Source organism: Beauveria bassiana, assembly GCF_000280675.1.
Source record: "Beauveria bassiana ARSEF 2860 unplaced genomic scaffold BBA_S00009, whole genome shotgun sequence".
NCBI classification, from domain to species: domain Eukaryota; kingdom Fungi; phylum Ascomycota; class Sordariomycetes; order Hypocreales; family Cordycipitaceae; genus Beauveria; species Beauveria bassiana.
This window is the reverse complement of record NW_007930844.1, coordinates 265,554-292,708: the sequence shown is the minus strand read 5'-3', so window position 1 is coordinate 292,708 and position 27,155 is coordinate 265,554. Positions and strand designations below refer to the sequence as shown.

The following is a 27,155-nucleotide window of genomic DNA, read 5'->3' as shown; positions in this document are numbered from 1 at the left end:
AGTAAAGCCCATGCTTTCCGTCTCTTCGCAGTTGACCAATTAGGCAACTTCGGCCAGGCAGAAAATGCTTAGTAGAGACGCTTGGGGGGAGACATGGAGGCCTTGATGGTCAGGCTGCCGACGTTCTGCCAGCCCTTCTTGAGAAGAGAGACGAGGTAGTTGATGGCAAGCATGATGTTGCCGAGGAGCTGCTCCGTCTCCATCTCGACGTTGCCGACGGCGACACCCATGCAGAGAACCTTCTTCAGCTGGAACTTGATGGTGGACTTGACCTCGGTGATCTTGGCGGAGAGGTCGTCGGCGTGAGAGACGGGCGTGGGGAACTTGCCGGCCTTGGAGAGACCGGGACCGAGGAGACGGGGGATCTGCTTGATCAGGGCCTCGGAGGCGATGAAGGCGTCGTACTTGCGGGCAAGCTTCTTGATGAGCTTCTTGTTCTTGTTGAGCTTCTTCAAGTCGTCGGCCGACATGGCGTCGACACCGCCGTGCTTGGCACGATCGAGATCGTGCTGGTCACCGAGGATGCAGATGGCCATGTTGGGACGCGGGACGGCGGGCAGCTTGATGGTGCCGGAGAAACGCTTGTCGCGCTGGGGGTCGTAGTTCTTGAGGCCGATCTGGAGCTCAACGGTCTCGAGGAAGTTGCGCTTCTTGGTCTCATTGGAGTACTCAAGGAGCTCCTGGACTTGCGTCCGGACATTAGCTGTAAAAAGACGTGCGTTAGTATAGTGTTCTTATTCCTTTCCCACTTCTCGGCCGCCGATTCCATCAACAGCGAGCGAAACGCACAAGACGAGACGCTGCAGAGACAGAGAGACGACAACGCATCGGAATCACGTACCGACTGTAATCTTAGACATGGTGGCAGTCTCCCAAGAGATATACAATTGGTGGTCAGGACGGAGTTGGTTGGTTCAAGAAAAAGATTGAGCGGAGCCACGAGATTTAAAAGATTTTGGGTCTTCGCTGTGGGACAATTTGCGCCTGCTTGGTGCGCTTGGTGGGGTTCTAGAACTTGTGGCAGGGCAAAATTTTCTCACGTGGCTTGTCACGTGCACCCGCGCAGAGTCGACAACTTCACTGTATGAGTGCCATATTATGAGCGACGGTAAAGACGATATGCGGAGAAACAGACATATAGTTATTAAAAATGACTGGTTAACTCTAATACCGAATCCTTTGAGTCATAGTCAGCGCAAAAATAATTGGTGAAGTTTATTTTTAAGCTTCGGTGAGTCAATCGGCCAGCCGTCGAGGCAGAACGCCTGTAGCGATGGCTACTCAGCAAGATTTGCTGGACCAAGAGCTATTGGGGAATGCAGGCCAATTGATCAAATGGCTGGAAGGCCAACCCCAGCAGTCGCAGAATGAGTACGCGTTCGCTTTGAACAAACTTATTATACAAATTATTTTTTGAACAATCTTCTCTGACAAAGGTTCAATAGTCTTGCGGTCGTTGCGTTTGAACGCCTTTACTCCGAGGCTGCGCAACCGAAGTCTGTCTCAGGCAACGCCTGCGTGAGGCTCTGCGGGCTTGTCGAGCAGTCATCCAAATCTGAATCGCGGGTTCTGCGCGACTGGGCATTCTCCTACGATGTCGTGCTCAAGCTCTTCAATTTTTACATTGACTGGAACGAGTACGACCACCACCGGTCCATGCGTCTTGTGCTCGATCTCATTGCTGTGCTGCTCCGCAAGAACCCAGACCAGCACGCCGCAGCGAGCACCAAAAATGCTCTCCTGGGTGATCTCATCTCCATTGTCTCGGGCCGCTCGATGAAGCCCGTGGCAAAATCTGCCATTAAGACGTTGGACCACTTCCTCGGCAAGTACGTATTCACACTGGACGAGATTCGCGTGAGCTATGAAATCTACAGAAGCGATTTCCAGGGCCGTGAGCCGATCCAGGTCTGGGGTATGCTTATCGAGGATCTTTTCGGCTGGATGTGCCTGCACTTTGTGTGCCCTGCGGCGGGCAAGTTGGTCGTGACTCTTTACAGGATGCTACGTCAAGGACGCGCTGGCTCGGATCAGATCCCGACTATTGATCTGTGGCACTCGTGGCTGCTTGTGTTTGTTACAAAGGAGCCTTCTCTCGTTGAGCGCATCAAGAACTATGTATTTCTGCCGCTGTTCAAGATTGATAGGAAAGAAGCCTTGCTATTCCTGCAAAAGATGAATAATGACCAGCCCGTGTCGGCATCAGCAAAGCTACACGTGGATATTCCGGCTCTGATCCAGCTTGCAGCTCTTGAGACGGGGAAAAGAGTTGGTCTCGTCGAGGAGCCGGACCTCGACTCGGACGGCGCGGCCGAAAGCGGAGGCAACTCCATCGTTTTGCAAGAAGAGGTTCTAGAAAGTGTCCTCGGTCACCCGTCGCACGAAGTTCGCTCGCTCGCCTTTTCCATTCTCATAGCCTCGCCGTCTACCACAAAGCCTTACTCGCTGAGGGCGCTTCAGCTTCTTCAGAAGCACCTGGGCGCCTTCTTTGCCGACCCCGACGCCAAATTTCGCGTCGACGTTTCGGCACGCGCCAGGGACATGTTTAAGCGCATTCGAGGGGCCATATCCGTGCTGAAACGCAGCATCCCACGCGTACGCGCCAAAGCCGCCAAAGCGAAGAAATCAGAGAGCGACACGCCGGCCCTGTACAAGACGAATCTGATTGCGCTGCCCGAAGAAAGCTTGTTGCAGTGCTTGGAGTATCATGAAGAATTTCTCAGGTGGTATCTTAGATTTTTGTGTGAGGAGTTGGTCCCAACAGCATCATACCAACGCCACATTGCGTCGCTCAAGGCACTTGGCCATATTCTTCGTATGGAGGGCGAGAAGAGCAAGGCGTGGGAGACTGCAGACGACCAGACACTATTCTTTGATGCATTTGACGACAAATGGGCTCGCGCGCTGTTTGACCTCCTCATGGATCCGTTTGAAGACGTCCGCGACGTCGCCTCTACCGTGCTTACATCGATCTTTGCCGATCAGCGATATCGCAAGTTCTCGCTGCATGCGGACAGCGAGGCGCAAAACCCTGCGAAAGAGCTTCGAGAGCTGTCTCGCCGTGCCAATGATCTTGCGCGTAGGACCGCCCGCGCGGACCACGCAGACGGCGTCGCGCGCGTAAATCAGCTCCTCTACCGGTTCCTCACCACGCCGGCCGAGCGCATCGCCCTGCTGTCGGGCATGATTGGCGAGCTTGAAAGTAAGATTGCCCAAGCGGAGGCGGACCTCGGCCGCGCGGTCCTCGAGGCGCCGGTGCACGGTGACTTTGCTTCGCTGTGCAGCATGTGGCAGGTCGTCGCGGAGCTCCCGCTCGCGGACGAGGACCTACAAGCAGTAGGGAAATTGCAAATGCAGCTTGTAGGATGCTGCCAGCGCGCGTGGGCATCTGTCAAGTATATCCTGTGCGACGACTCGCCCGAGGGACATTTGCCGTCGGAGCTGGAAGAGCTTGAGGGACTCGATACCAAGAGCCTCATCAGCTACAGTTTTCGCTCTATTCATGAATCGAGCAACTTGATGCGCATCATGATTCTGGCGATGCGAAACAAATCACGCAAGGGCGCCGTGACACCTAGTAAAGATGTATATCTTGGTATTGGAAGGCTGACGTTTGAGCAGCTGTCCAGCCTCAGACACCGCGGCGCTTTCACCAATGTCTCTGCTACATTCAGTGCCTGCTGCCAGCAGAGCCGGCACTTGGAGCAAGCGCAAGGCGACGAGGATATTCTGCTGACTTGGTACAACGGCGCCATGAACGCCATCAACTCCCAAGTATCAACAACTCGTCGCTCTGCTGGTATTCCCTCCCTCATCACAGGCATCCTCTCCGCCAACACGACCAACCCGTCATTTGAAACCGTCATGGACACGCTCATGAGGATCGCTAGCACTGAAGCCCAAGTGACGGAAATCGATGATACGCAACTGCCTCAAGTGCACGCCTACAACTGCCTCAAAGATATTTTCAAAAACTCTCTGCTCACATCTCTCGGCAATAAATCCGAGGCCTACCTGCCGCAGTGCCTGGAGCTCGCTGCCAGCGGCTTGCGCTCCGAAGTCTGGGCCATCCGCAACTGCGGCCTCATCTTCCTCCGGAGCCTCATCGACTGCCTGTTTGGCTCGCACGAGAGCAAGCACATGATTGAGGCCGGCTGGGACGGCAAGGCGAACCGCATCCCGTATCACCGATATTCGAAACTGCCCAAAGTGCTCCGCGATTTGCTCAAGTCGGGCCACGGGGTCATGGCCGTCACGTCGACGCTGTCGGCGGCGGCGGCGGAGTCGGTGTTTCCCGCGCTGGACATTATCCGCAGAGCGGGACCGCCGGAGCTACTTCGCGACGAGATTCAGAGCGACGTCGCGCACTATCTCTCCAGCAGCGTCTGGCACGTGCGGGAGATGGCGGCCAGGACGCTGTGCTCGTGCTTGCTCCATGACAAGTGGCTGAGGACGATCAAGCAGATATATGGGGAGTCACAGCGCACCACTGGGGGCGCGCGCCTGAATTATACCCATGGCGTCTTGTTGACTCTCAAGTTTGTGATTGAGAGACTAAATGAGGTATCTCTGGACCAACTCAAAGGTAGGCATAGCCGCCAAATCTCAAGAAATGGGAGAAACTCCTCGCTAATCATGCGCAGCCGATCTACCGGAGCTAGTCGACTTTCTATCACACTGCAATGTTGCAAACGACTACGTCAACTGTCCTGACGTGGCCGCTGCTTATCTCGAGGTTCTCAACCAAACATGGGCCCTGCAACTTGCGGAGGGCCTCCCACTACAACCGAAAACGCCTCAGCTGTCAGAACAGCCAAGCCTGGCCCTCTTCAAGTCGCAAAAGGTCATTCATGATATCTTTTTAGCATGCCAAGCTACCGATTCTATCGACGCCCTCCGCGACATCGTGTTCAACCCTCACACTGGTGTCAACACTCTTGTCACCGCCCTGGAGACAATACCGAAACTATGGAATCTTGCAAATGCAACAGAGCAGACGCTGCTATCCCTCTGCTCACTATACACGGACGTGGCGCTCCGCACAACGTATCTGGAAGCGCAGACCGCAGCGGTCGAGAATCTGGCTGATGTGCTCAACGCGCTCTCAAAGGGTGGCAAAACACGCAAACTGCCAATTGATGAGCTGGCCAGCCTTTGGGCTTGTCTGCCGCTTGGACCCATGAGCCCGGCGCTCTCTAATGCAGTGATTCGCGCAGGCGGCGGCATCATTGCAGCGCTGCACGTTGCAGGCAAGCTTACGCCGGAGGGCCTGGACAGCTGGGCGCTGCTGATGGCTGATGCCGGCCTCGATGACAAGGTAACGCATTATCTGATTATATATGCTCCTGAAAGTTTTGTTTTCGTGCTAACTGTTTCCGGTGTAGACTTTTGACGCACGATTTGCCGCTGCAGAGTCGTTTTGCTCCTTCTTTACCGTCATCGGCGGGCAATGCACAGCCGCGGCCTTTCTCCCCGTCCTCCTTGCGCTATATGACACGCTCAACGACGACGACGAAGAAGTCCGCGATCTGGGCTCTGCCGCCTTTCAGCACGTCGCGGGCGTCGCGCTCGTGCCCATTGAAGCCGCGAGCCGGCTTCTGCAGTGGCTCGCCACCACTTTTGGCCAACTGCCGCAGTTTCGCGCCGTGCTCGCGAGCCGCATCGTCGGCGACGCTTCTCTCACCGCTGCGGCGGCGGCGACGGCGGCGGCGGCTCTCGAGTCGTGGACACCAGCGGCGGAGCAGCTCGCCGCGGCGCTGCAGTTTGACGACTCGCTGTTTGCGGTCGAGGAGCAGAACCTGTTTGTCGACGAGGTGCGCGAGACGAAGCGCTGGGTGGCCGTGTTTGAGAGCGTGTCGTGGGACGGGGAGAATGGTGGCGGTGGTGGTGGTGGTGGTGATGGTGGTGTTGTGCTGGCGGCGCTGGATCGCTGGGTGCGAGGCGGCGTCGGCAAGATGAGGCAAGTGGTGCGCGGACAAGAGGATGGTCCGCTGGGATGGGCTTCGGACGCAAAGGTGTTTGCGATTGCGACGCGTATCTTGCATGGGTTTCTGGTGTTGGTCAAGAGTGGCTCTGCGAGCGACGAGTTGGTGGCAGAGGTGGCAAGACTCAAGCAAGAGGCTCTTGAAAAGGACAATGATGTTTCACGACTGCTCATGGATGCGCTGAATTGAAGAGAAATACAGATATTCAGATGGGAAAAGGGGAAAATAAATCTGGCATAGAAATCGATACACATAGACACTGCATTGGAAGCCGTATTCAAATTCTTTGTTTTAAATGTTAAAAAATCCAGAAGACAAATCCAATACATCAACACCGATGGTCTAGTACGCTAAAACGCCGAAAAGACAAATGTAAAAAAACAATTATGCTTCATGTAATGCATAATAAAAGGAGGGCGCATATGACAGACAACCTTCTCTACGTCTGCTTCTCTGCAGCCGTGTCGGGCGCGTTCCCGCTTGACTGCAACGGAAGCTCCGCGCTGCTCAAGCCGCCCATCTTGCCCAACTTGGCCACGAGCTGCGTATTCTGCGCCTGCAGCTCGCGCACCTGACCCTCGAGGATGCGGCTGGTCTGGCGGGCCAGGTCGAGCTCGGCCCTCACGCGCTCCAGCTCGAGCGCCATGCTCGACTTTTCCTCCTTTTCGGCCGCCTTTCTCCTCTTTTGCTCCGCCTTCCTCGCCTCACTCTCGCGCTTCTCCTCGAGCTTCTGCAGCTCGCGCTGGTACTTTTGCTCCTGCTTGGCCGCCTCCCTGTCCAGCTTCTCGCGCAGCTTGGCGAGCGACGCCTCGTCCTTGGCGCGGTCGCCCTGGCTCTTGCTCTGCAGCCGCGACTGCATGAGCACCATCTTCTCGTCGATTTTGCGGCGCCGCTCCTGCAGCTTGCGCAGCTCCTTTTCGCCCGCGGGGCCGATGGGGGCGGGCGCGCCGGCAGCGGCGGACGCGGCGGACGCGTTTGGATTTGTGGTGGTGGTGGACTTGGAGTCTTCGGATTGGCTGCCGTCGTTGTTGGCCCTTGGCTCTTGGCTGAGGCGCTTCTCGAGGGCGGACAGAAAAGAGCGCGTGGAGGAGCTGTCGCTTTCCATGCCTTCATCCTCGTGTTCCTGGACGGTAATGGCAGGAATCGTGGATATGCTCTCCTCGCTGCTGGCGTAGTTGAGGCCGAGGCCATTAGCGACGACCGAAGATGCGATGCCGAAAATGCCGGTGATGATGCCGTATATGCCATTGCTGCTTGGAACCGAGTTATCGTCACCGTCGTGGCTCTGAAAGGTGCTATCGCTGCGACTGAGATGATTCGCCGTCGTAGTAGTGTTGGTGTGCGTCTCTGTAGTGGCCACCGGCGCGCTTCCTTGTGCGCCGTTTATTTTTTCTGCCGGTGTTTGCGTGGTAGATGCTGTGACAGACTCGTCCCAATTCCGGCGCGACCCAGCCGTGGTCCATTTGAGAAATTTACCAGCGTCGCCGACGATGCCAGGCGGGGTGCCTTTCTCAATGAGGAACCGAGGGACACTGCCTCCGGGATCACTGCGCGTCACCATAAGCCACTCCACCGCCACTGGCCGAGCATCCTGCAGGCGCTCCGAGTTGCTCATCTTGATATCAGAACTTGCGCGGCGATCGTCGTTGACGGCTAGGTCAGCCGCGGACATTGACCGCTTCGCCATGGGAGGCTCAACGTGAACCTCTCGAATAATTTCGACAGACTCGTACTGCCCACGGATGATGCCCTGACGAGGCGGACATTCGCTGTGGTTGCATGGTTTTGAAACAATAATATACTGGCGTAGACCTCCGACTTGATTTTCTGCTTTATGGGAGAGGTCAGAGGTAAGCAACAAGGTGATGAAGTCTCGAGGTGAGGTAGGACCCGGAAATTGAGCGGACAGTTGGAAAACTGGCCATGTTAGCATATAGGCGAAGAGGAACCAAGGGGTCTTGACATACCACTCAGATGGCCAGCATCTTCAATGTCCTTGTCTTCCACGTGTCTGTCGGCTCCGATTCCTCGAATGTTGCCCACACCCGGTGAGCCTTGCACCTTGAGACTCTCAGCAAACTCGCGCTCCAGGCCGACTTTCCAATCGTCAAAAGAGAGGCCCTCGTGGACGCTCTGCCGGGCGAACCAGGCACCTTTGCCGTCTTTGCTGGACATTTTAAAGACATTGATACCTAGAGGATTTTCCTTGGGATTGACTTTGACCTCTTTCCAATCTTTGCGCAGCGCCATGGCAGCCTCCAAGGAAGCCGCGGGCTGACGCAGCGCCCGGAACCGCTGGGCGTCATTGCGCAAAACGGCGGCGGACTCGGTCTTGGCGCGTGCCCGTCCTGAACTTGCTGATGTGGCTGCAGAAGAAGGGGATGGGATCGACTCGACGACAATCATGGACTGGGCGAAAATGTGGTTCATGTAGGCGGCTAGGTCATCCTGCGGGAGGTCGTTCCAGTCGGCTGGGGCGAGAGCCTGCAGGGGCTCATGGGAATTGGTCATGGTGATGGTCTTCTCCAGCGCACGAGGCGCTCAAGGAGGGAAAAAAAAAAGAGAGAGATTTCTGAGAAAGATTGCCGATGCCAATGGCACGAAACACGCCGTCAATAGCGCCGCCGAGGTTGCTGGGGACGTGTAGAGCCGGACGGGATGGCGAGGCAAACGGCCACGATGCGACGCAGAAAAAGGCAATGATGGATGGATGGAGGCGACGTGGGAGGATCGTGGACGGCTTTGAAAAGATATGGTCGCCACAAGGTTGTCGTACAAGACTTTCAGCCACGAATCAAGGCTGCAGGGCTGGCACCGAGATTGGGTATGGTGGTGACATCAGACAAGTGAATTATTCAAGAATTAGAAATGGTGTGAGGTGGACAGACGGACAGCTCACAAGAGCTCTCTCTCACTGATCAAGGCGCTTCTTTGGCGGGCCAAGGCGGGGGAGTCCGAGTGGAGATGCCGGAATCTCCTCCCCAAGTTGGCCTTTGAGTTCTTGCAATACAGGCTTGAGTTCTTGCAATACAGGCTTGAGTTCTTGCAATACAGGCTTGAGTTCTTGCAATACAGGCTTGAGTTCTTGCAATACAGGCTTGAGGAAAAGTTGGGCAAAAGCATATAATTTTATTTTACATTTAAAATTCCTACATTGACATGATTGAATAGAGAAGTCCTGCCAGCCAATCTGACAATTTGCAGATTCAGGTTTCTGCTGCGTAACTAGTTGAAGGGAAGCCAATGTGGCCAGCCGCAAAAGGTTGCTTGACACATGGTAAAAGTGTTGATGTTTGAGTGAACTTTTGAGCAGATTAGTTTTTAGTCTTTTTTTTTCTAGCATCAGAGCGGGGACCGATGACTCCGGATGATGGGGTGCATGGAACCTCTGTGCTGCCACTTACAATAGCAACTGCACGATTTGCACAATTGAGACGATTTGGTAGGCAGTATTGATCAATATGACTGTGTATGCATAAGAAATATGCATCGAAAAAAGAGAGACAGGGTGCAACTTGGGCTTTGATATATCTTGCAATCGCCCACCCATACCCGCCAAGACCGTTGAGATCCGCGTCATGGAATCTGTCAGTTGACGTCACTTTGCCGTCAATCAACACCATCACATCGAATCACCTCCATCATCATTAGAGCTCGATTATGAAAACGCACATACGTTGATTTCTAGAGCTATTTGCTCTCTATATAAACCATGAAATTGCTCGATTCGTATCTCTGACAGATAACTTCAAAGAGCGAGCAACTCGTCCACGTACCTTGTTAAAAATCTCATATCACATCACATTTCACAGCATATTTCCAGCACAATGGCACCTACAGAAGCTCTTAAGCGATCGAACCTTTTTGATCTCAAAGATCGAGTGGCTGTGGTTACGGGTGAGTCGCCAAGCCTCTCCCTTGACGATCAACACCACTAACACACCGCAATAGGCGGAGGGTCAGGCATCGGCCTCATGGCCGCTCAAGCCCTGGCCGCAAACGGCGCCAAGGTCTACATTTGCGGACGCACCGCCGAGAAGCTCCAGAAGGCATCCGACGCCCACGAAGGTCAGGCGCCCGGCCAAATTATCCCCATTACCGCCGACATTAGCTCCAAGGTGGGCATCAACGCCCTCGTCGACGAGATTCAGCGCCGGGAAGACTGCGTCTGCCTGCTGGTGAACAATGCAGGCATCAGCAGCACCTCTGGCGACGTGGCCGAGGCCAAGTCGGCGCAGGAGCTGCGCGAGGCCCTCTTTGACTCGGGCGACTCCAAATTCGACGAGTGGGAGAGCGTCTACCGCACAAACGTCACGTCCATGTTCTTCACCACGGCCGCCTTTTTGCCGCTGCTGCAAAAGTCGACCGAGAAGCACGCCGGCTGGTCCGCCGCCGTCATCAACATTACGTCCATTTCCGGGCTCGTCAAGACGGCCCAGCACCATTTCGCGTACAATGCGTCCAAGGCGGCCGCGGAGCACTTGACGCGCATGCTGGCGGCGGAGATTGCGGCGGCCGGTCTCAAGATTCGCGTCAACAGCATTGCGCCGGGTGTGTTTCCCAGCGAGATGACGGCCAAGGAAAGCGATGATAAACAAAAGAGCTCTCTGCCCAAGGACAAGTTGGCGCAAATTCCCGCTCAGAGACCTGGCCGTGACGAAGACATGGCTCACACTGTGCTATTCACTGCTGTGAACCAGTATTTGAACGGACAGAGAGTCGTGGTCGATGGTGGCTACACGCTTAGTGCTGGCATGTAAAGTGTTTGTCTAGATGTAATAGCAGAATTCTCATTTTAATAAAATTTGATTCAAACTCCCTCCTCTTATCAGTACAACTTTTATCAAATTTGATACAGTTTCAACGTTCATGCTCTTGGTACAACTAATCAATCTTGATGCACACCTTGCCAAAGTGCTTGCCAGACTGGAGATACTCGTATGCCTCTTTGAGCTGTTCCAGACCAAAAACCTTGGAGTCGACTACAGGCCGCAGACGGTCGGCGTTGGCGTCAATGGCACGGCACATGTCCTCGAGCTGCACTCTGTTGCCGACGAGCACGCCGCGAGCGGTAAACAGGTTGTTGAGACACTCGAGGAAGCCCGGCTCCTTTTCGCCCTCTGCGCCGCCCACGAAGCCGATAATGGTAATGACGCCCGCAATCTTGATGGCCTTGATGCTCTGGCGCATGGACGACGGGCCGGCCACCTCGATGACGTGGTCGACGCCGACGCCGCCGGTAATCTCGCGCGCCTTGGCGCCCCAGTCGGGCGTCTCCTTGTAGTTGATGACGTGGTCGGCGCCGAGCTTCTTCAGGGTCGCCTCCTTATCCCGGGAGCCCGTCGTGGCAATGACGCGGGCGCCGGCGGCCTTGGCAAACTGCAGCGCCGAGATGCTCACGCCGCCGGTCCCTTGCGTGAGCACCCACTGGCCCGCGGTGATTTGGGCGTCGGTCTGCCCGTAGAGGGCGTTCCAGGCCGTCAGCGCCGAGCAGGGCAGCGTGGCGGCCTCGACGGCCGAGAGGCTGCTGGGACGGTGCACGAGCCCTTGCTCGTTGAAGGCGCCAACGGCGCGGAACACGCCGTCAATGGCGCCGCCGAGACCGCTGAGCACGTTGACCGAGTCGACGGGCCCGCCAATGTGCTCCTGGTTGAAGAGCGTGATGACCTTGTCGCCCGGCTTGAAGCGAGTCACCCGCTTGCCGACGGCGATGACGGTGCCGGCGCCGTCGGAGCCCGGAATGACGTTCTTCTTGGCGGCAAAGGGATACTTGCCAAGAGGGATGATGAGATCACGAAACTGTCCGAGGTTACGAGTTAGCTTTTTGAATTTTCAAAGGTGACCCAGGTATATTTGTCGGCAAAGGAAGAAGCTCACATTGAGAGATGCAGCCTCCACTACAATTGTCTTGTTAGCATACTATGGTATTCTTTTTTTTTTTTCGAGTTTCAGTCGCAGGAGATGAGAAACATACATTTTACCAACACTTGACTGTCGCCCGGTGGAGTAACGGCCACTTTGTTGAGCTTGAGGGCACCGAGGCCTTCGCTGCCATCTATAGAGCTAACTGTCCATTGCTTGGTGGTGGCGGGAATCTGAGCAGTCATGATGTATGGGTGAGATGTACAATGTACAATGTCGAATGTCTTGATGTTGAAATACTGAAATACATGTTTATTGAAGAGGGGTGTATTGCCTTTATAGTGAGCAAAGTTTGAAGCTTGAAGCTTGAAGCCAAACTGTATTTTTAATATTTGTCTTGGTAGTCGGATCTCGGCCGAGGTCCATGCCCAGACTTTTGACGTCAATGAGACCCGCACACCAATGAAGAGAATAAATGACCTGTATGAAACAATTAGTATTGGAACCATGTATGGACCTGAATTCTGCTACTACTGAAACGGGAAGGAACGTGATGATTCTCCTGGAGTGGCTTCGTGAATCGGGAAATGCTAATGTTCCCTCATCACGCAAATGAATGTTTCAACATCACGCACTCTCGACTGCTAAACCAAGAGATGCATGCGTTGGCTTCTTTCCGGACGCGTTGCATGCGATGCCGCTAACTGCCGCACAAGTCCAGATCCGCTACTTGGTGGGGATGTCGATGCAAGAAAAAAATAAAAACATGGAGAATTAATTCAATCTGGGTCTATTGTGGCTATGATTTCAAACCATTTTTTATTATAAAGCATTTTGCTTATCAATCTAACTTGTATTATTTCCTGTGCCCTTTGAAAACTTGCTCTCGAGTGAATCTTCCATCGGTCCGCGCGGGTTCGAAGACAAATTCTTAATTCACAAAAAGCAATCGTTAGCGTTCATTCAGGGGCGGTAAAAAAATCACCCGATGATGCGTACTCCTAATTGTGACTTGGATGCGTCTTGTACTTGCTCCGAAGTCTTGTTTTTTGAGTGTACCCCGGAACCGGGAGGATCGTTGACCTGGGCACCCGTTTGGCGCTGCGGTGAAGGGGACTGTCTGCCTTCGGACATTTTTTCGGATTTTTTTTTTCTTGTCAAAAAAGTTTGGTGTAGAAAAAAGATTGGAAATGCAAATGAAAGAAGAGATGCAAGTTCCGTTCGAACTTCGGATATATATTATCCATACCAATGAGAGCATCCACAATTGTTGAGCTTTAGTTACCTTATCAGTACGTATCAGGGACTGAAAGTAACAAGTTAGCAAGTGTCCTGATGTCAGGATGACACTATGAATATCTTGAGCCTCAAATTTTGGGTAGCTATCATAGTGAGGTCACTTCAGTGCCCCGTGTCTTTTGCTCTGTATGTAACTATGACGGCATCACTGTGGCGCCAGATTGGAAACGGCAATCGCGCCACCACCACGTGCGAAAAAGGGGCCTTTGAAATAGCCATCAGCAGTTGGAAAGAAACTAGGGCGGTGAAATGAGGTACGTTCTGAAAAATTTCAGGGTTTTCCTGTGATTAGATTCTATTCATTGTTTGATTGTACGTACCTTGACAACTGTCACAGTACACGTCTTTTGATTCAACTGTGTTCTGCCCTAACGCAGTACCGCGCAGAGCGTCGACTCTACAATGTTCGTGGACAATGTCCAAGTGCAATGCAAACGTGCAATGATAATGGAGACAATGACGGTATTGTTATTTACCATCTAATTACGAAATGCGGACATCTACTGACCCTTGTAAATAGCCGTCGCGTTGGCAATGAAGGCGTCAAATACTCCATCGCCGGTGGTTGGGGTAATGGAGTTGGGAACAACTTTGCCGGCGTCGCTGAGACTGTCGACAGTCTTGGCCTTGGTCCTTTCAACCCACCCTTGAGCCGCCTTGTACTCATCGTCGGCCTTGCTCTCATCGCCAACATCAATGGCAGCCAGCATAAAAGTCATGTGCTGGCTGGCCTTGGCCCACTGCATGGCCACAGTTGACCAAGGAGCGACCTCTGTGGGAAAGGGCTTCATGGCCATGCCGGGCAGGACGTCAGGGATGCTCGCAATGAGCTTGAGGCGATCCGCCAGAGCGCTGCTGCTCTGGTTCTTGTCAGACTCTCGCGCGGCCCAGAAATCATCAATGTCCTTGCTGAGCTGAGGAGCGCTCTCGGTGCTGTTGCGGTAAGGCCAGTTTTGGTTAACATCTACAAAGGCAGCGAGGGCCGCGTGAACGCTCTCATTCTTGCCGGCAAGCGCTTGGACGACAGCGGCCCAAGATTTCTTGGCATCATAGGCAGGGCTGTTCCACGAGTAGTCACCGTAATTGCCTAGGGCAATCATGGAAGCATATGACTGAACCATGGGGTTGGAGGTGAAGCCAATCATGTGCTTATATAGATCGGGAGCGCGCCCAGTCAGCGGGTTCAAGAACAAGCGGAAGGGCTTGCCATCGTTGACGGGGAAGTTGTCCCAGATGAACAGCTTGTCAGTGACATAGGTGGAATCCGCACGAACGACGCTCTCCACAGTAATCTTGTCGGAAAAGACACCCTCGCCAGTCCACTGCACTCTGATATCTTTGTCTAGCTGCTTTCCAAACTCGCCCTTGTAAGGGTCGGGAGCACTGCCCGCATAGTTTGTGGGAACAGTCTCTAGGTCAGTCAGACCGTGGTGAGTCTTGATGTATTCCTTTTGTACGCGGTTGAGGTAGTACGTCTGAGCGTCGGCGATCCAGTGCCAGTCGCCATTGTCAGGAAACTTCTTCTTGTCCGAGTCGCAGTGGAACTTGAGAGGAATATCATCTAGCGCAATGTAGAAGCTGGAGACACCCAGCTTGCGTAGTTGCTCAAACTTGGAGACGGTAGCGTTGAAGTCGGCGTCGGAGGTGTAGCAGAGATCCAAACCCGGCGAGAGTGCGTAGGTAAAGTCAACGTGATTCGCATTGGCAGTCTCAATGAGATCCTTGAGCTGATCAAGATCCTCTCCACCATAGAGCTCGCGCCATGTAGCACGTAGATAAGGATCGCCCTTTGGAGTGTAGACGTACGTGTTCATCTTGTGCTGACCATAAAACACGTATTGGTCCTTTCGGGCTTGATGCGACCACGGAATGCCGTAGAAGCCTTCAATTGATCCGCGAATGGGCATCAGCGGCCAGTCACGGACCTTGACGCCCGGGACACTGGGCGTGTCATTAACAAGCTGGCGAAGAGTTTGTGCGGCATAAAAGGTGCCGCGGATGTCAACACCGTTCAGAACAACAGTAGGCTGGCCGTTGTACGTGCCAGAGCCCAGGACGTAGCCCTCAGCAGTGAGTCCCTCGGCCGAGTCGCCAGTGAGCGCCTTGGCCGCGGCGGCAGCGGCTTCGTTCTGAGTAACGGTACCAATGTAAATCTGCGTGCCTTTGCCAGAGGCCTGGCTCGAGACTGTGGCTTTTCCGCCAGCATCAGCGACGATGGCCTGGACAGCCTTAAGCCAGCCTGCTCTTGCTGCCCACCAGCCCAAGACGGGTAACTGCATCTCATTCACAATGAACCAATCTGGAAGGTAATGTCGTTGGCGACAACAATGAAGCGACGGCCGCTGGGGTACTCGGGAGTGCGAGCGCGGATGATCCAACCAACCATGCCGCACTTGTTGGTGCCGGGCTCACGGTTGACTTCATCCAGGTTGTCCTTGTCATCGAGAACCAGATTGTAGGCGCATCGGTGGCGTTGCCGGTAACAATAGTGACATGGCTGTTGAGACGCACAGTCGAAGCACTCGAGGCGGAAATCTGTTGAGGAGGGGGCCAGACGGCGGGTAGGTTGCTTTTCTGGTCGGAGGCGCTCTTTAAATCAAGCTGCGCAGCATCAACATTGTTGTTGATTACCGGGTTGGCAGCGACCGGCCACGAAAGAGCGGCAAAAGAGGCCCAGAGGGCTGTGACGCGTTGTAGATGTACCATGACGAGAGTTGAAATGTTAAAAATCACAATGCGCAGAGAGGATGGCGTCCAGCAGGGTATCTATACGTGTTTGTCGACGATTCTGGGACTCCAAATACCTGGACAATGTTAGTTTTGCCGACGGGTTAATACGACGTCACTCCAAAAGTTCCCCGAAATCGGGTGCTGCATTGTTGCAGCGATTGTGGAAATACTCTTTGATTTTTTTTCCCCTGTCCAAAGATAAGTGCACTAATCGAATGGTTCAACTCTTAGCAAGTGGTCGGCAATGCATCTAATCTATACGTTCGTACCCTCGAGTCAAAAGATGGAGGCGGGGAAGGTGCGGGGAGTGATGTGTCTGTACTCGACAACATTGCCGATTATATTGATTGGGGTAGTAATGGGGGCACTTGGATACCTTTTTCGACATAACTTCCCCCCATTGTAACGTTGCAGGCAATAGCAATGAACGGCCGGCTGGGTTATCGCACAACACTATCAGCTTGTTAGCCTATTGATGCGAACCGGGGCGTGCTAGCTCGCGCTACAATCCGTGCGTGTCAGTGGTATTTGAGCTATAATCCAAGCAAGGCCAACGAAAACCAGACACTGCCATTGGGATATGATTGGCTACACGCAATCTCCTTTGTTGCTCCAACCGCAGATCGTCATTAATACCTGCTGACAAAGTGACTGTCATAATGTCGACTATTTAGAGAATCTGGTCAGGTGAAAGAAATGCCTCGGCCGGCAGACGGTGGATTTCTAGTTGCAGATCAGCTCAAGTCGCATTTGTGTTATTTCCGGGGCTTCAGCTGCTCTTTTTTCCGCTCGCTTGTCATATTTTCATCCCTTATCATCGGCCATTGCATACTCGTAGACACGATGAGAAAAATTAAAGAAACATGATCCCGATTCTGCCTCGGAAGATTCTGCCATTTGTGCAATTTAAAGATGAATTGATTATTCCTCGTATGCTATGCTTGGATATTGATGACGCATCTGACAAAAAAAAGGCCACTGTGAATACTTTAGCAGCACAGCCTTAGTCAATTAGCCACACTTACAAATGGCAGCGGAAAGAGAGATTAAAAAGCGGTATGCAGGATCCGCTAAATATCGTACATGGTCTTTGATTCAGAATGAACTTGCTTCTTGCCTGCTCGAACCGTGTCTTTGCTTGTCACCGCTCTTGTCGCTTCTCACTGCACAATTGACATACAGACCGCATGTGGCTGGCTGAATGACAAAAAACTTGCAGTAAATTGTCCCGTTGACCCCTGCTTACAGCGCCCTTAAAGATGCAGGCAGACGTCGTGTATGCCGCAGGCGAGGTACATGTCAAGAGATATTGCGGTGTACATCTGCTGAATGGACGACGCATTTATTACATGTCCTATACTTTATATATGCTTTTTTTTCCCTCTTCTTTTTTCTTCTTTTTTTTTTCCTTTTTGCTTTTTCGGGAACAAACATATTGTTGAACAGTAGTCTGTTGGCACTCTCATTTAGCTCGTTCTATCTCGAATCATTAATACTCTTTCATCACCTTCATTCAATCTTCCGCCAGTTACCGCTTTCATAATATCAAACAACACTCTCCGGATTCTGGACCTACAACATCTTCTCAATATCGGACTACAGCAACAATGTCACACACCGCCCTGATACCAAACGACTACATGGCCAAATGGCAGATCGGCAAGATTCGCGAGACAAAGGCCGTCCGCCGGCCCACGACTGCTTGCCAAGCCTGCCGAGCGTCCAAAGTTAGATGCGAGGGGAAGCAGCGTTGCCGCCGCTGTATACTGCGGGGTATTGTTTGTATTTACACCAAGCCCAAACCCAAATCCAAAAGCACAGACTTTGAAACAAATGCCGCCGTTCCAGCAAGCACTCAGCATGTCCATGTGCCCGCAGTCATGGAGGACCAATGCGTGACATGGCCACCGCCGCCGGCCTTGACAACTGAGAAGACGATACAGAGAGCAACAGATTCTAGCAGCAGCGATGATGGTCTCTCTTTGAGCCAGAATTTCTCTGAATTTCCCGGCCAGACGCCCTTTGTCGATGCTTGTGACCTCGACAGCATGGTCTCACAAATCGATGGGGCGCTGATGGCTATGGAAGCAAGCACCGCCTACAATACACAATTGTCCGGGTTTGACGTGCGACTCGATCCTTGCGGCTCTTTTGTCATGACGCAATCCGCTGCTATATCGGAATGCGGCAACGGGGCAATCTTGCCGGTTTACAAAGGCCCCGCCACCGGAAGTAGACGCCTTTCCGATCCCTCCTCAAACAACCTCGACGGCGGAGTCTTCATTTAGGCTCTGTTTGATATGTCAAAAATGGCTCTTTGGAAAGCGTTGCAGGTATCGAAAGGACCGTGAAAACAGCAAGACAAGTGGCATCCCCACGCCACCTCCGAGTTGACGATGCTTATCAAGATATCATAGAATGAGCCCTTGCGACCTTTAATACACTGAGCTTGTTTATTTATCTATGTCTTTCTCAGATAAATCCATAATGTTGACACAGTTATGGCGCAAAAGATCTGAGAAAAAAAAAAAAAAAAAAAAAAGAAGAGAGCAGCAAGCATGCGTCTGCCGGCGGCGTAATGCCTGTGACAGGCTCGCGCTTGAGACTTTCGGCAGTCAGCAACATCATTGCAATAGGGAGTTTGCTCGAAATTCAGCGTCCAAGTCAGTCAAGCCGCGTATCGAAATCATGAGCCAATTGCAGCCGCCCATATGAACCCGGCTTTCTATTCTCTCAGCCAGTAGACTCGTCATGGCATGTAATAATTATGATAATACTCTGACGCAGACGCACAACATGAATGGCATATACGACACTAAAAATAGCTTCGGTGGCCAGATTTTAATTGGCAATAGACGGGGTGCCTTGTGCAGCTCGGCTTGTCTGTGCTACCCCCAAAGCAGATGTTTCCCGAATGGCGTGCATACTCTACGCAACCGTTATGAAGCTCTATTATTAATGGCCTTCGCTGCCCTCTTGTCTACGCACAGTTGGCCGCGTCTACCATGTTTCACCAACAGCAGCCACGGTCCGTATTGGAACGTGGCCAACATGTCTTGTCTTGTGCTCTTCCGACTGCACACGTACCGTCCAGAGCCTCGACGTGGTTGAGCTTCTCAGTGCAAGTGGCGTTTTGAACAAAGAACAACAAATTCGTGTAGCAGATGCAAACATATTAAAAGATGGCACATGTCTTGCCTTTTGAAGAGTGACAGCATACCAAGACACGACTCTGTCTTTCTTGGATCTCTAGTACACACTCTTTCATTTATCCCCCGTTATTTCCTCCAAGAGTCATCTCTGAAGATGACACTTCTCGGCACCGTTGCTACCATCCTCTACATTACCTCTACCGCTACCGCCACTGGACCGGCCCCTTCCAACGTCAAGATCAAAGGCGTCAGCGTCCTCGGAAGTGGTTGCCCTGCCGGCACCGCCGACGTCCAGGTCGATGCCACCTTTTCGACCTATGAAGTGCAGACTGATCCTGGCACCCAGGCAGTGCATTGGCGCAGAGATTGCAAGCTTCACCCTCAACATGGAGTTTGATCAGGGCTACCAGTACGTCCTTGTTCCTCTCTGGAGCCCGTCTCTGAGCAGAGCTGAGCAGAGCAGAGCAGAGCAGAGCGGGGGACGTATCTTAAGGGGGGGGGGTGGGGGGGGGGCGTCAACTCTAACAGTAATACAAGATTCTCTGTCCTCGACACCAACATGATTGGCTTCGCCGAGATCCCCAAGGGCGCTCAAGGCAAAATGCACGAGTACCTTTTTCCTTTACTGGAACTGGCGGAAGGCACGTCGAATATACAATGACCATGCTCGGTCGTCTACCGCGGTTACTTTGATATCATGAGCCATCCCAGCTCTGACAGTTGGGTCTCGTTGCGGCGGCAGCACCGCCATCCTCAACATGAACGCTGCGTGCACCATTTGCCTGCCCTCATTGCTGTGAGTTGACGACTGCGAAGACGGATCTAATCCCAAAACTCACCCCCAAGTATCGGTGCAATAACCATGACAACCCACCCCCTTAGCAATAGAAACCAATTTGCTAATGAGCGGCTGTTTTCATCTAGTCGATCACGTTAGCGGCAAGTTTCGGGTCAAGTTTGGCATGCAGCGGAGAGTTCTGCCCTAAAGAGTAGGAACGTGTTGTGGCATGTATCATGGCTTCTTCTTTTTCTTTCTTTTTTTTTTTTTTTCTCTTTTTTTCTTCATGGTTCTTTGCAGAGCCGTCTGGTTGGTGTCCTCAATCGTTTGCGCAGCTTCAGTGTCCCCCGATGGAGGAGGGGCATGCTCACTTTGCAACTTCATCCTAAAGAACATCAACTTACTTGTTCACCTCCAGGGGCTAGCTTTCTCCTTTTTGTTTGTTCTGGTTATTTCTTTGAAAAACCAAATGTCGAAAAAAATCTTGGATCAACGCAAGGTGTGAAACACATTGGGACTAATAAGTCGGTCAAAGACTCTCCCAGCCTTCCCTTCGGGTCTTGCCTCCCGCATCATTTTTTAGCGCAGCACACGGTAACGCCACTCCTCGGACGTCGGCAACAGTCAACCTGCCAGATGTGGAAGGTCGGGCAGACTTACAAAACTAGTTCAACTAGTGCATGGAATTTTCCTGCCTCCCTCTTGGTTACGCGAACCGGCTCTCCTCCCCCGGTACAGCGCGGCTTACAGAAGAGCCCGTCATCTGGTCTAGAGCTTGGGCTCTCCGCCAGTATACATTTGTGTGATCCGCCATCAGGCTATAACTTGTGTGTCTCTCTCGTTGGCATGCAGCACTGCTCACATTGCCGTCTTGCGCGCGGGCCGCTTTTAGGTTTGCCGGCCGACACGTTGTCAAACTTTATAGAGGGTCAACTCGATGGACAATGTCTCACTCCAAGCACAAATCCTCGCCACAAAAGCAATCTCTCACCCTCCCTGGTTGTAGCATATCTCCTGAAAAACTTTTTTCTGATGTCGCGGGTTGCCATCTGAAAAAAAAAAAAAAAAAAAACAATTCAGCGTCAGTCATCGATTGTCATCTACAGTGCGAGTCGATCTTGTGCTGCATCGAGAAGGTCAACACGGCATCGTCCACAATCAATGCAACGCCGGCGACGCTACACAAGGAAGCGGTTTCATGCATGTGTTCATGTATAGTCAACTATATATCCCCAACTCTCTCCCCTCCAAACTCTATCAGACAGCGATTCCTCGTTTCCCGCATTGTCACCACAAGGTCTCGTCATCATGTCGCTCAGAAACATCGTCGCCTGCCTAGCCGCGGCTCTAGCCGTCGCCGCAGACTCGTCGCACCCGATGCATTATAAAAAGGTAGATGCAGAAACTGCCAAAAGCGTTGCTGCCGTTAGAAACCATGCGTCGGGACGCGATGGAGCGCTTGTGAATGAGCAGGTAAGTTGAGTTGCTTGGGCTCATTTCAGGCTTCGACCAATTGAACGGTTGCTAAGTCTATACAACTTCAGGGATTCTGGTTCTCCCACTTCACCGTTGGCGCCAGCGAAAACCTCGAACTCCTGATTGACACTGGCTCGTCCGATGCCATGCTGAACCCTGGTGTCTACAAGCCCAGCTCTACCTCTGAGGACCTAAAACGTCGATTCAGCATTTCATATGCGACGACGAACCCCGATGGCACGGGAACCCTATCCGTGAGTGCTCCAAATTGAATGCTACAACGAAACGTGCGTATCTTGCTTCTCTAACAGTCCTCTTCCTAGGCCTTCGGTCAAGTTTATCGCGACGTCATCACCCAGCTCGGTGCCAACCTTGTCGTCCCGCAGCAAGCCATTGGTGCCATAGACGACCCCAAAACGCCAGCCACGTTTCCCCGTGATGGCCTCATTGGCTACGCCGGCAAAGGCGGCGCTGCCCTGCGCGAGAGCTCCTTCTTCTTCTCCCTCTGCGCGTCCAACGCCCTCACCGAGTGCCGATTCGGCCTCGCCCTCCGCACCGACGGCACTGGCCAGCTGCACTACGGCACTGTCGTAAAGGAGGAGTTTGACGGCGAGCTCACCACCGTCGACCTGACCGGCTACTGGTCCATCAACGGCGGCGTCACCGTCAACGGCAAGGTCATTGCCGACAATCTCAATCTGGCCACTGATTCGGGTACGACTGTCATCTTTGGCCCAACGAGCGTGGTCAGAGAAGTCTACAAGTCCGCCGGCATCACCGAGGTCTCGACAGCAAACGGCATCGAAGGACACTACAGCTGCAGCAACTCCCCTACGATTGGCTTCAACCTCGGCGGCAAGAACTTCAATATTGACCCCAAGGCGCTTGCCTTTAAGAAGGAGGGCGACAATTGCACCGCTAGCCTCATGGGCACCCAAGACTTTGGCAGCATGTGGCTCGTTGGTCAGGCCTTTTTCCAAGGTCGCTACATCGACCACAATGGTTCTGGGAAAACCATGGGCTTCGCTAATCTCAAGTAAGCGGGTCATTACCAAAAAAAAAAAAAAGGCGTATATAACTATGCATGCTCTAATGTTTATGGAAATGCCAAGAGTACATAGACTCATGGATTGCTGCAAAGAAAACAGGTGCCCAACGGTCCTCGGGCTTTTACAAAGTTCCTTCCCTCGAACTTTCCGACTGCGTATATATATATACAAAAGACTAAAGAGCGTGTCGCTTCGCTTGAACCGATGTAGGAGGCACTCCAATGTTGTTGCACTTTACCGCTTTTGATCCTCAAACTGGCCAGCCCTACTCTTCAGCACAATCTTGTAATCTGCTCGACAACTGCTGCAGTGCGACTCTTGCCACTGCTTCAGCTCCTTTATGTGCTGGTCTGGGATCGGCTTCAGCGCCTTTTGTCTCTCGGGCGACTTGCCAAAGATTGCCTTGTACTCGCCCTGTTCCTCCTTAATGCCGAGCATGTGGCCCAGCTCGTCGCAGAGCGAGTTTTCATTGATCAGCCAATTCTCCCACTCTGACTGCATCATCTCGCGCTCAATGCTGTTGACCACTCGTATAGCCACAAGCAAATCGTGGCGATATGTGCCCAGACGCTGCCGCGTGCGGCGAACTCGACGCGCGGTAGAGCGGCTCGACGGCGCCAATCCGCTGCCAGACTCCTCCCATGGTGCATCCAAGTCGGCCGCCTGCATCAAGTCGGCAAACGTGTCGTAGCAGGTGCTGTTCTCGCTTCCGAGGGTTGGCGGAGAACCTCCAGCGCCGGTAGCCTCGGCAAGGTCAGAAAAGTAGATTGCTTTGCTCATAATGGGATGTGGCGTCACGCCAATACGGCGCATAAATCGCGCTGCGCTGCGTTCTTGCCACCATGACGAAGTACCCGAGGATGCCAGCAGTACATTTAAAAGGCCGCTGAGCAAAAGTAGGGCAATTATGAGGCGATGCGCTGTAACGATATCAAAAAGTCGCTTTATGACAGCAAAGGTCCACATTATGACAGACGTGATGCAACTCTCTGCAAAAGACCGCACAGTATCAAAAACCATTGACGTGAGAGTGCGAGGTGTGACTGCCTGCTTCTTTGTAGAGTCTGTAGAGCCCGGTGAGAAGACAACAACCTGCGTTTGATTGCCGACTTGGCCATAAACATGGATAGCCTTGTTTGTCCTGGAGCGCGATCCCAGCTTACGCACCTGGTCCGTCGCAAGTTCTGCGAGCTCCTCTGCTTGTCTCTTGATGTCGCGTAAAGCTTGCCGCTCTACCAAATTCTTTGACAATGCAGGTGTTCTCGACCAGTCAATCTTGACCCAGATGGCGAGTTTGCATTTGGATTTTGCCACGTGTGTAATGACAATCTTGGAGATGAGCTTGAACGAGCCAGAGTGAGGCAGGTGCCACGCGGTTTTGGTGTGCGTAACCACGTACGTGACATGGTCACTGAAGAGATCAATGGTTTGCTCATCCTTCACATCAGCACTTCTATCGCGCCCGAGCATATCCGTGTAGTTGACTTTGAACTGAAACTCGCGGCGCATCCGGCCTTGGTCTACCAAAACCCATGGTCCTTGGGCAATTTGCTGAGCACGATGTTCAAAGTATAATTTCGGAAACACGAAACTCCTGTCACCAAATAAAACATGAAAGCAAGCTTTAGCACTGATTTCGAAATGGCGTTCAGCAGCCATTGCAGTCATGTTCTCTGGCTCGTACTCGATAGGGTGACTTGGCAGATGCATCTTCGGAAGTAGTTTATGACGAGACTGCGAGTGTCGCAGGCGCGAGTTGGACTCAATAGGCGAACGTCCAAGACTTCTGCTGGAACTGCCAGCCTCTATGGGGGTATATACCGAAGAGTCATCCCATCCGTCGATACTTGGACTGGGTCTTTCCTCTGCCCTTTCAAGGTTAATTAGAGCAAAGATCAAGTTCTCAGTATTGGCGGGATCTTCAGCCTGGAGGTTGTCGACTATGAGATTGAGGCGACTGTGCAGTAGGTGAAGGTCATCCAAGTACACCTTCAGATTAACTTCTTCCCAGACAGCCTCGCCCAGATCTTCGCCTAAGCGCAATGTGATAGAGTCCGAGTCTCGGCCAGAGTAAGCAGTTACCTCCGTAATGATATCCAGGCTGATCGAAAAGGTCGTAATGAGCCCCATGCGCTGACTATAGAAATACATGTAGTCTGGCGTGACGTATACTCTGCCGTCGCCTGCAAAGGAGTCTTGAGACGAGTTTTTGACCGGCTTGAACGACCAAGACGCTCGAAAAACGAGCACGAGCTTTTCGTCCCCCTGCACATCGGGGAAGAGCAGCTTGAACTGCGCAGTCTGTAGTCGAAGCTCTGTTGGGTAGTTGGTCAGGAACAAATCACTCGGTGCTTTCTCTTTCGAGGGCGTGCTGAGTGTGGTCTGCATGCCTTCGGGGAGCACCACACCAATAGGGTCGTCAGCTTCTCTTCTGGGCAGTATAGGTTGGCTGGGATTATCCGACGCAGCCCAAATATTTGTACCCCAGAAATTGGCAACAATGGAAGCAGATATATTCTTTCGCGATCCTCCTAGCGCAGCTTTATCAGCTGCATGAGCAGCCGCTGCTCGGCTCAGGGTAGTGATCACCGGCGGCTTCTCCAACGTGGACGGTGCTAGGGAGCCTAATCGGCTGTCAATCTTTGGGAGAGGACTGCCTCTCTTCGCAACACTTGGAGAGAGCAGCGGATGGGGGTAACCTGGTAACATATTATGGCTCGCCGATATCAAGCTGGCAATACCATTGCCGGAAGCTGGTAAGTTGGAGCTGGCCGCGAGACCCTCATTACTGCCAAAGGTTGATTTTCGATGAAGATCCAATTTTTGGATGATGCGCGCAGCATGCTCTCTGCCAGACTCGCCATCTTCACGAGTAACCAAGTCCTTGCTAAGTTCCTTGCCAAGAGCTGTGAAAGACCTGCGCGGCACAGTGCCGGCGGGATTCACGTCAACACTCTGGCGGGACATGGTTTGAGCCTCAGATGGCATGAGCATAGTTGCGGCTCGCTCAAGCCCCACTGCAAGGTCGTCACAAAGGTTGACTTGCGTATCAGCATTGTTCGCAGAGAATTCGGGTGCGCTTGGAGGATTGATAGAGAATGCAGGGTCGTGGCGAGACATGGAGCTCGCGCTTCTTCCACGGCTCGTGTCGAAAGCCTCCTTCTTTGCTACTTGAAACACTTCAAGCCACTCTGTCAGTTCTTTCTGGTTTTCTGCCTGAAGAACCAGAGACTGATCCTTGGTCTTGATCTCGAAGCAGAATCGCCTCTCCTCGCCGACAGCTGGTCTGGCATTGCAGAGCAAAACTCCAATCTCGTCACCCTGAAGAACACCCTGTGTACCTGGGATCAGCCAACCGAAGACTCCATCTCTGCAATAATGCCACCTTCGAATCCAGGTATATCTGGTGGGTTTGTTGGACAGCACACGCAAGAAAAGCCAACCTTGCTTGACCGAAGTGACGGCAGAGTCATTCTTCGGCTGTAGATTGACGGGGCCGCGTGAGCTCAAGAATGGGATTGTGGACACATTATAATCTTCGAGTTCTCGGGAAGGCTTGATGGTCTCAATGGCCAAGTCGTATATGTTCTTCTTAGCTGCCTGGAGCTCACGGCGGAAGACAGCATCTGCCGCCTCCATCTCCTTGGACCAGCCGCTGATACGCTCCATCTCACGGCTCCAGCGCATGGCATTGGCAGTTGCATCGCGCGAGCCTTTAATCTCCTTCCAAATATCGCTGCACACGGTAACGAGGAGTCTATCGATGGCCGATCGAAGCTGGGGGACGACCTGGCAAAATTCAATCGATGCCTGCAGATAGATTTTCCGACTCTCAAATACAGAAAATGCATCCTCTCTCAAAGCTGATGGTTCTTTCGTCTTGTGCTGCCCGACATACCGCGCTAGGGTCGAGTCGTAGGTTCGTTGCGCTGCCTCGAGAGCTCGCCGCGTATCTTTGAAGTTGCGCAGATCGCCATTCATAAAGGCCCGGATAGGTTCGACAACAGTGGACTCCATGCGCTTCATGCCACTTTGCATCTGCGTAAGCCATTCGCGCGACCCCTCTCCAACCCTTTTGAGCGCCAGCAAAGTATAGTCATTGTCGAGCAGGGTGTCGCCGACCGGGGCTGTCGTCTTGGCGAGATATGAGTTGATGGTATCCTCAAGGGCCAGAAAGTCGTGGAGGAGTTTCGATGTCGAATTCACATAGTTGCTAAGCCATTTCTCGATGGCCTCGATCTGGTCACCAAAGTGCAGGGCGGTCGACCGAAATGTCGGAGAGTCGAGCGCAGCCTCGAGTAGGCCGACAGGAATGGCACGCTTCGGCTGTCGCGATAAGCTGGCAGGATCCATGATAGCTGCAAGTTTGCTTGCAATGTGATAGTTTCAAATTGGCTTTCCCATGGCTGATTGAATCTTGGGGTTCTCCTGATGGCGGTGTTGTTGAGCCAGCAGGATAATATGATTTGGTAGAGCTACCGAAGTTGAGAAACGCCGTCGTCATTGCAGAGCTTCCGTGGCGCCGCGCCCCTGGCTCCGCCCTCAATAAGCGCCACATCAACATCCACCAACTTGCCCAACGCCACCTTATTTATCTCTTGTGAATAAGTTGCTCATGCAATTATGAAATTGTATTTTAGTCTGTAGAATAGCACAGAAGAGCAACGAGATCAGCAAATACAACAGTAAAGACAGCGCATCGAATCACTACCGACGGATATCGCCTGCCATGCAGGTCGAACAATATTGTCTCCAGCATCCATACAATGAAACCAAAGTAATAATGTATTGTGCTCTATCTTGAGGATGCAAGGGTTTCACTTGC

The 27,155-nt window shown here is 52.7% G+C and overlaps 11 protein-coding genes across 11 annotated transcripts; 5 read left to right on the top strand and 6 right to left on the bottom strand.

Annotated features, from left to right (window-relative positions):
- Positions 1–68: 68 nt before the first annotated feature.
- On the bottom strand, positions 69–860 carry BBA_04093 (ribosomal protein L1p/L10e family protein; the record flags this gene model as incomplete). The annotated part of the gene is made up of 2 exons (XM_008599190.1): positions 69–703; positions 842–860. 2 exons carry the CDS (start codon positions 858–860, stop codon positions 69–71), a joined length of 654 nt encoding a protein of 217 aa, XP_008597412.1.
- Positions 861–1,273: 413 nt separating this feature from the next.
- Positions 1,274–6,173, top strand: BBA_04092 (HEAT repeat protein; the record flags this gene model as incomplete). Its single annotated transcript, XM_008599189.1, has 4 exons — positions 1,274–1,371; positions 1,446–4,585; positions 4,644–5,317; positions 5,385–6,173. 4 exons carry the CDS (start codon positions 1,274–1,276, stop codon positions 6,171–6,173), a joined length of 4,701 nt encoding a protein of 1,566 aa, XP_008597411.1.
- A 250-nt stretch (positions 6,174–6,423) lies between these two features.
- BBA_04091 (uncharacterized protein) lies at positions 6,424–8,495 on the bottom strand (the record flags this gene model as incomplete). The annotated part of the gene is made up of 2 exons (XM_008599188.1): positions 6,424–7,901; positions 7,952–8,495. The coding sequence occupies 2 exons, from the start codon at positions 8,493–8,495 to the stop codon at positions 6,424–6,426; spliced, it is 2,022 nt and encodes a 673-aa protein (XP_008597410.1).
- A 1,316-nt stretch (positions 8,496–9,811) lies between these two features.
- BBA_04090 (short-chain dehydrogenase) lies at positions 9,812–10,744 on the top strand (the record flags this gene model as incomplete). Its single annotated transcript, XM_008599187.1, has 2 exons — positions 9,812–9,881; positions 9,936–10,744. The coding sequence occupies 2 exons, from the start codon at positions 9,812–9,814 to the stop codon at positions 10,742–10,744; spliced, it is 879 nt and encodes a 292-aa protein (XP_008597409.1).
- Positions 10,745–10,868: 124 nt separating this feature from the next.
- On the bottom strand, positions 10,869–12,091 carry BBA_04089 (zinc-binding dehydrogenase; the record flags this gene model as incomplete). The annotated part of the gene is made up of 3 exons (XM_008599186.1): positions 10,869–11,783; positions 11,862–11,881; positions 11,959–12,091. The coding sequence occupies 3 exons, from the start codon at positions 12,089–12,091 to the stop codon at positions 10,869–10,871; spliced, it is 1,068 nt and encodes a 355-aa protein (XP_008597408.1).
- Positions 12,092–12,692: 601 nt separating this feature from the next.
- On the bottom strand, positions 12,693–12,980 carry BBA_04088 (uncharacterized protein; the record flags this gene model as incomplete). The annotated part of the gene is made up of 2 exons (XM_008599185.1): positions 12,693–12,776; positions 12,846–12,980. 2 exons carry the CDS (start codon positions 12,978–12,980, stop codon positions 12,693–12,695), a joined length of 219 nt encoding a protein of 72 aa, XP_008597407.1.
- Positions 12,981–13,645: 665 nt separating this feature from the next.
- BBA_04087 (F5/8 type C domain protein) lies at positions 13,646–15,851 on the bottom strand (the record flags this gene model as incomplete). Its single annotated transcript, XM_008599184.1, has 2 exons — positions 13,646–15,418; positions 15,558–15,851. 2 exons carry the CDS (start codon positions 15,849–15,851, stop codon positions 13,646–13,648), a joined length of 2,067 nt encoding a protein of 688 aa, XP_008597406.1.
- Positions 15,852–17,482: 1,631 nt separating this feature from the next.
- BBA_04086 (Zn2C6-type transcription factor) lies at positions 17,483–18,163 on the top strand (the record flags this gene model as incomplete). Its single annotated transcript, XM_008599183.1, has 1 exon — positions 17,483–18,163. One exon carries the CDS (start codon positions 17,483–17,485, stop codon positions 18,161–18,163), a length of 681 nt encoding a protein of 226 aa, XP_008597405.1.
- A 717-nt stretch (positions 18,164–18,880) lies between these two features.
- BBA_04085 (uncharacterized protein) lies at positions 18,881–19,424 on the top strand (the record flags this gene model as incomplete). Its single annotated transcript, XM_008599182.1, has 2 exons — positions 18,881–18,903; positions 19,058–19,424. 2 exons carry the CDS (start codon positions 18,881–18,883, stop codon positions 19,422–19,424), a joined length of 390 nt encoding a protein of 129 aa, XP_008597404.1.
- Positions 19,425–21,113: 1,689 nt separating this feature from the next.
- Positions 21,114–22,321, top strand: BBA_04084 (putative aspartic protease; the record flags this gene model as incomplete). Its single annotated transcript, XM_008599181.1, has 3 exons — positions 21,114–21,278; positions 21,350–21,535; positions 21,605–22,321. 3 exons carry the CDS (start codon positions 21,114–21,116, stop codon positions 22,319–22,321), a joined length of 1,068 nt encoding a protein of 355 aa, XP_008597403.1.
- A 243-nt stretch (positions 22,322–22,564) lies between these two features.
- BBA_04083 (PH domain-containing protein) lies at positions 22,565–26,683 on the bottom strand (the record flags this gene model as incomplete). The annotated part of the gene is made up of 1 exon (XM_008599180.1): positions 22,565–26,683. The coding sequence occupies one exon, from the start codon at positions 26,681–26,683 to the stop codon at positions 22,565–22,567; it is 4,119 nt and encodes a 1,372-aa protein (XP_008597402.1).
- Between the last annotated feature and the right edge of the window lie 472 nt (positions 26,684–27,155).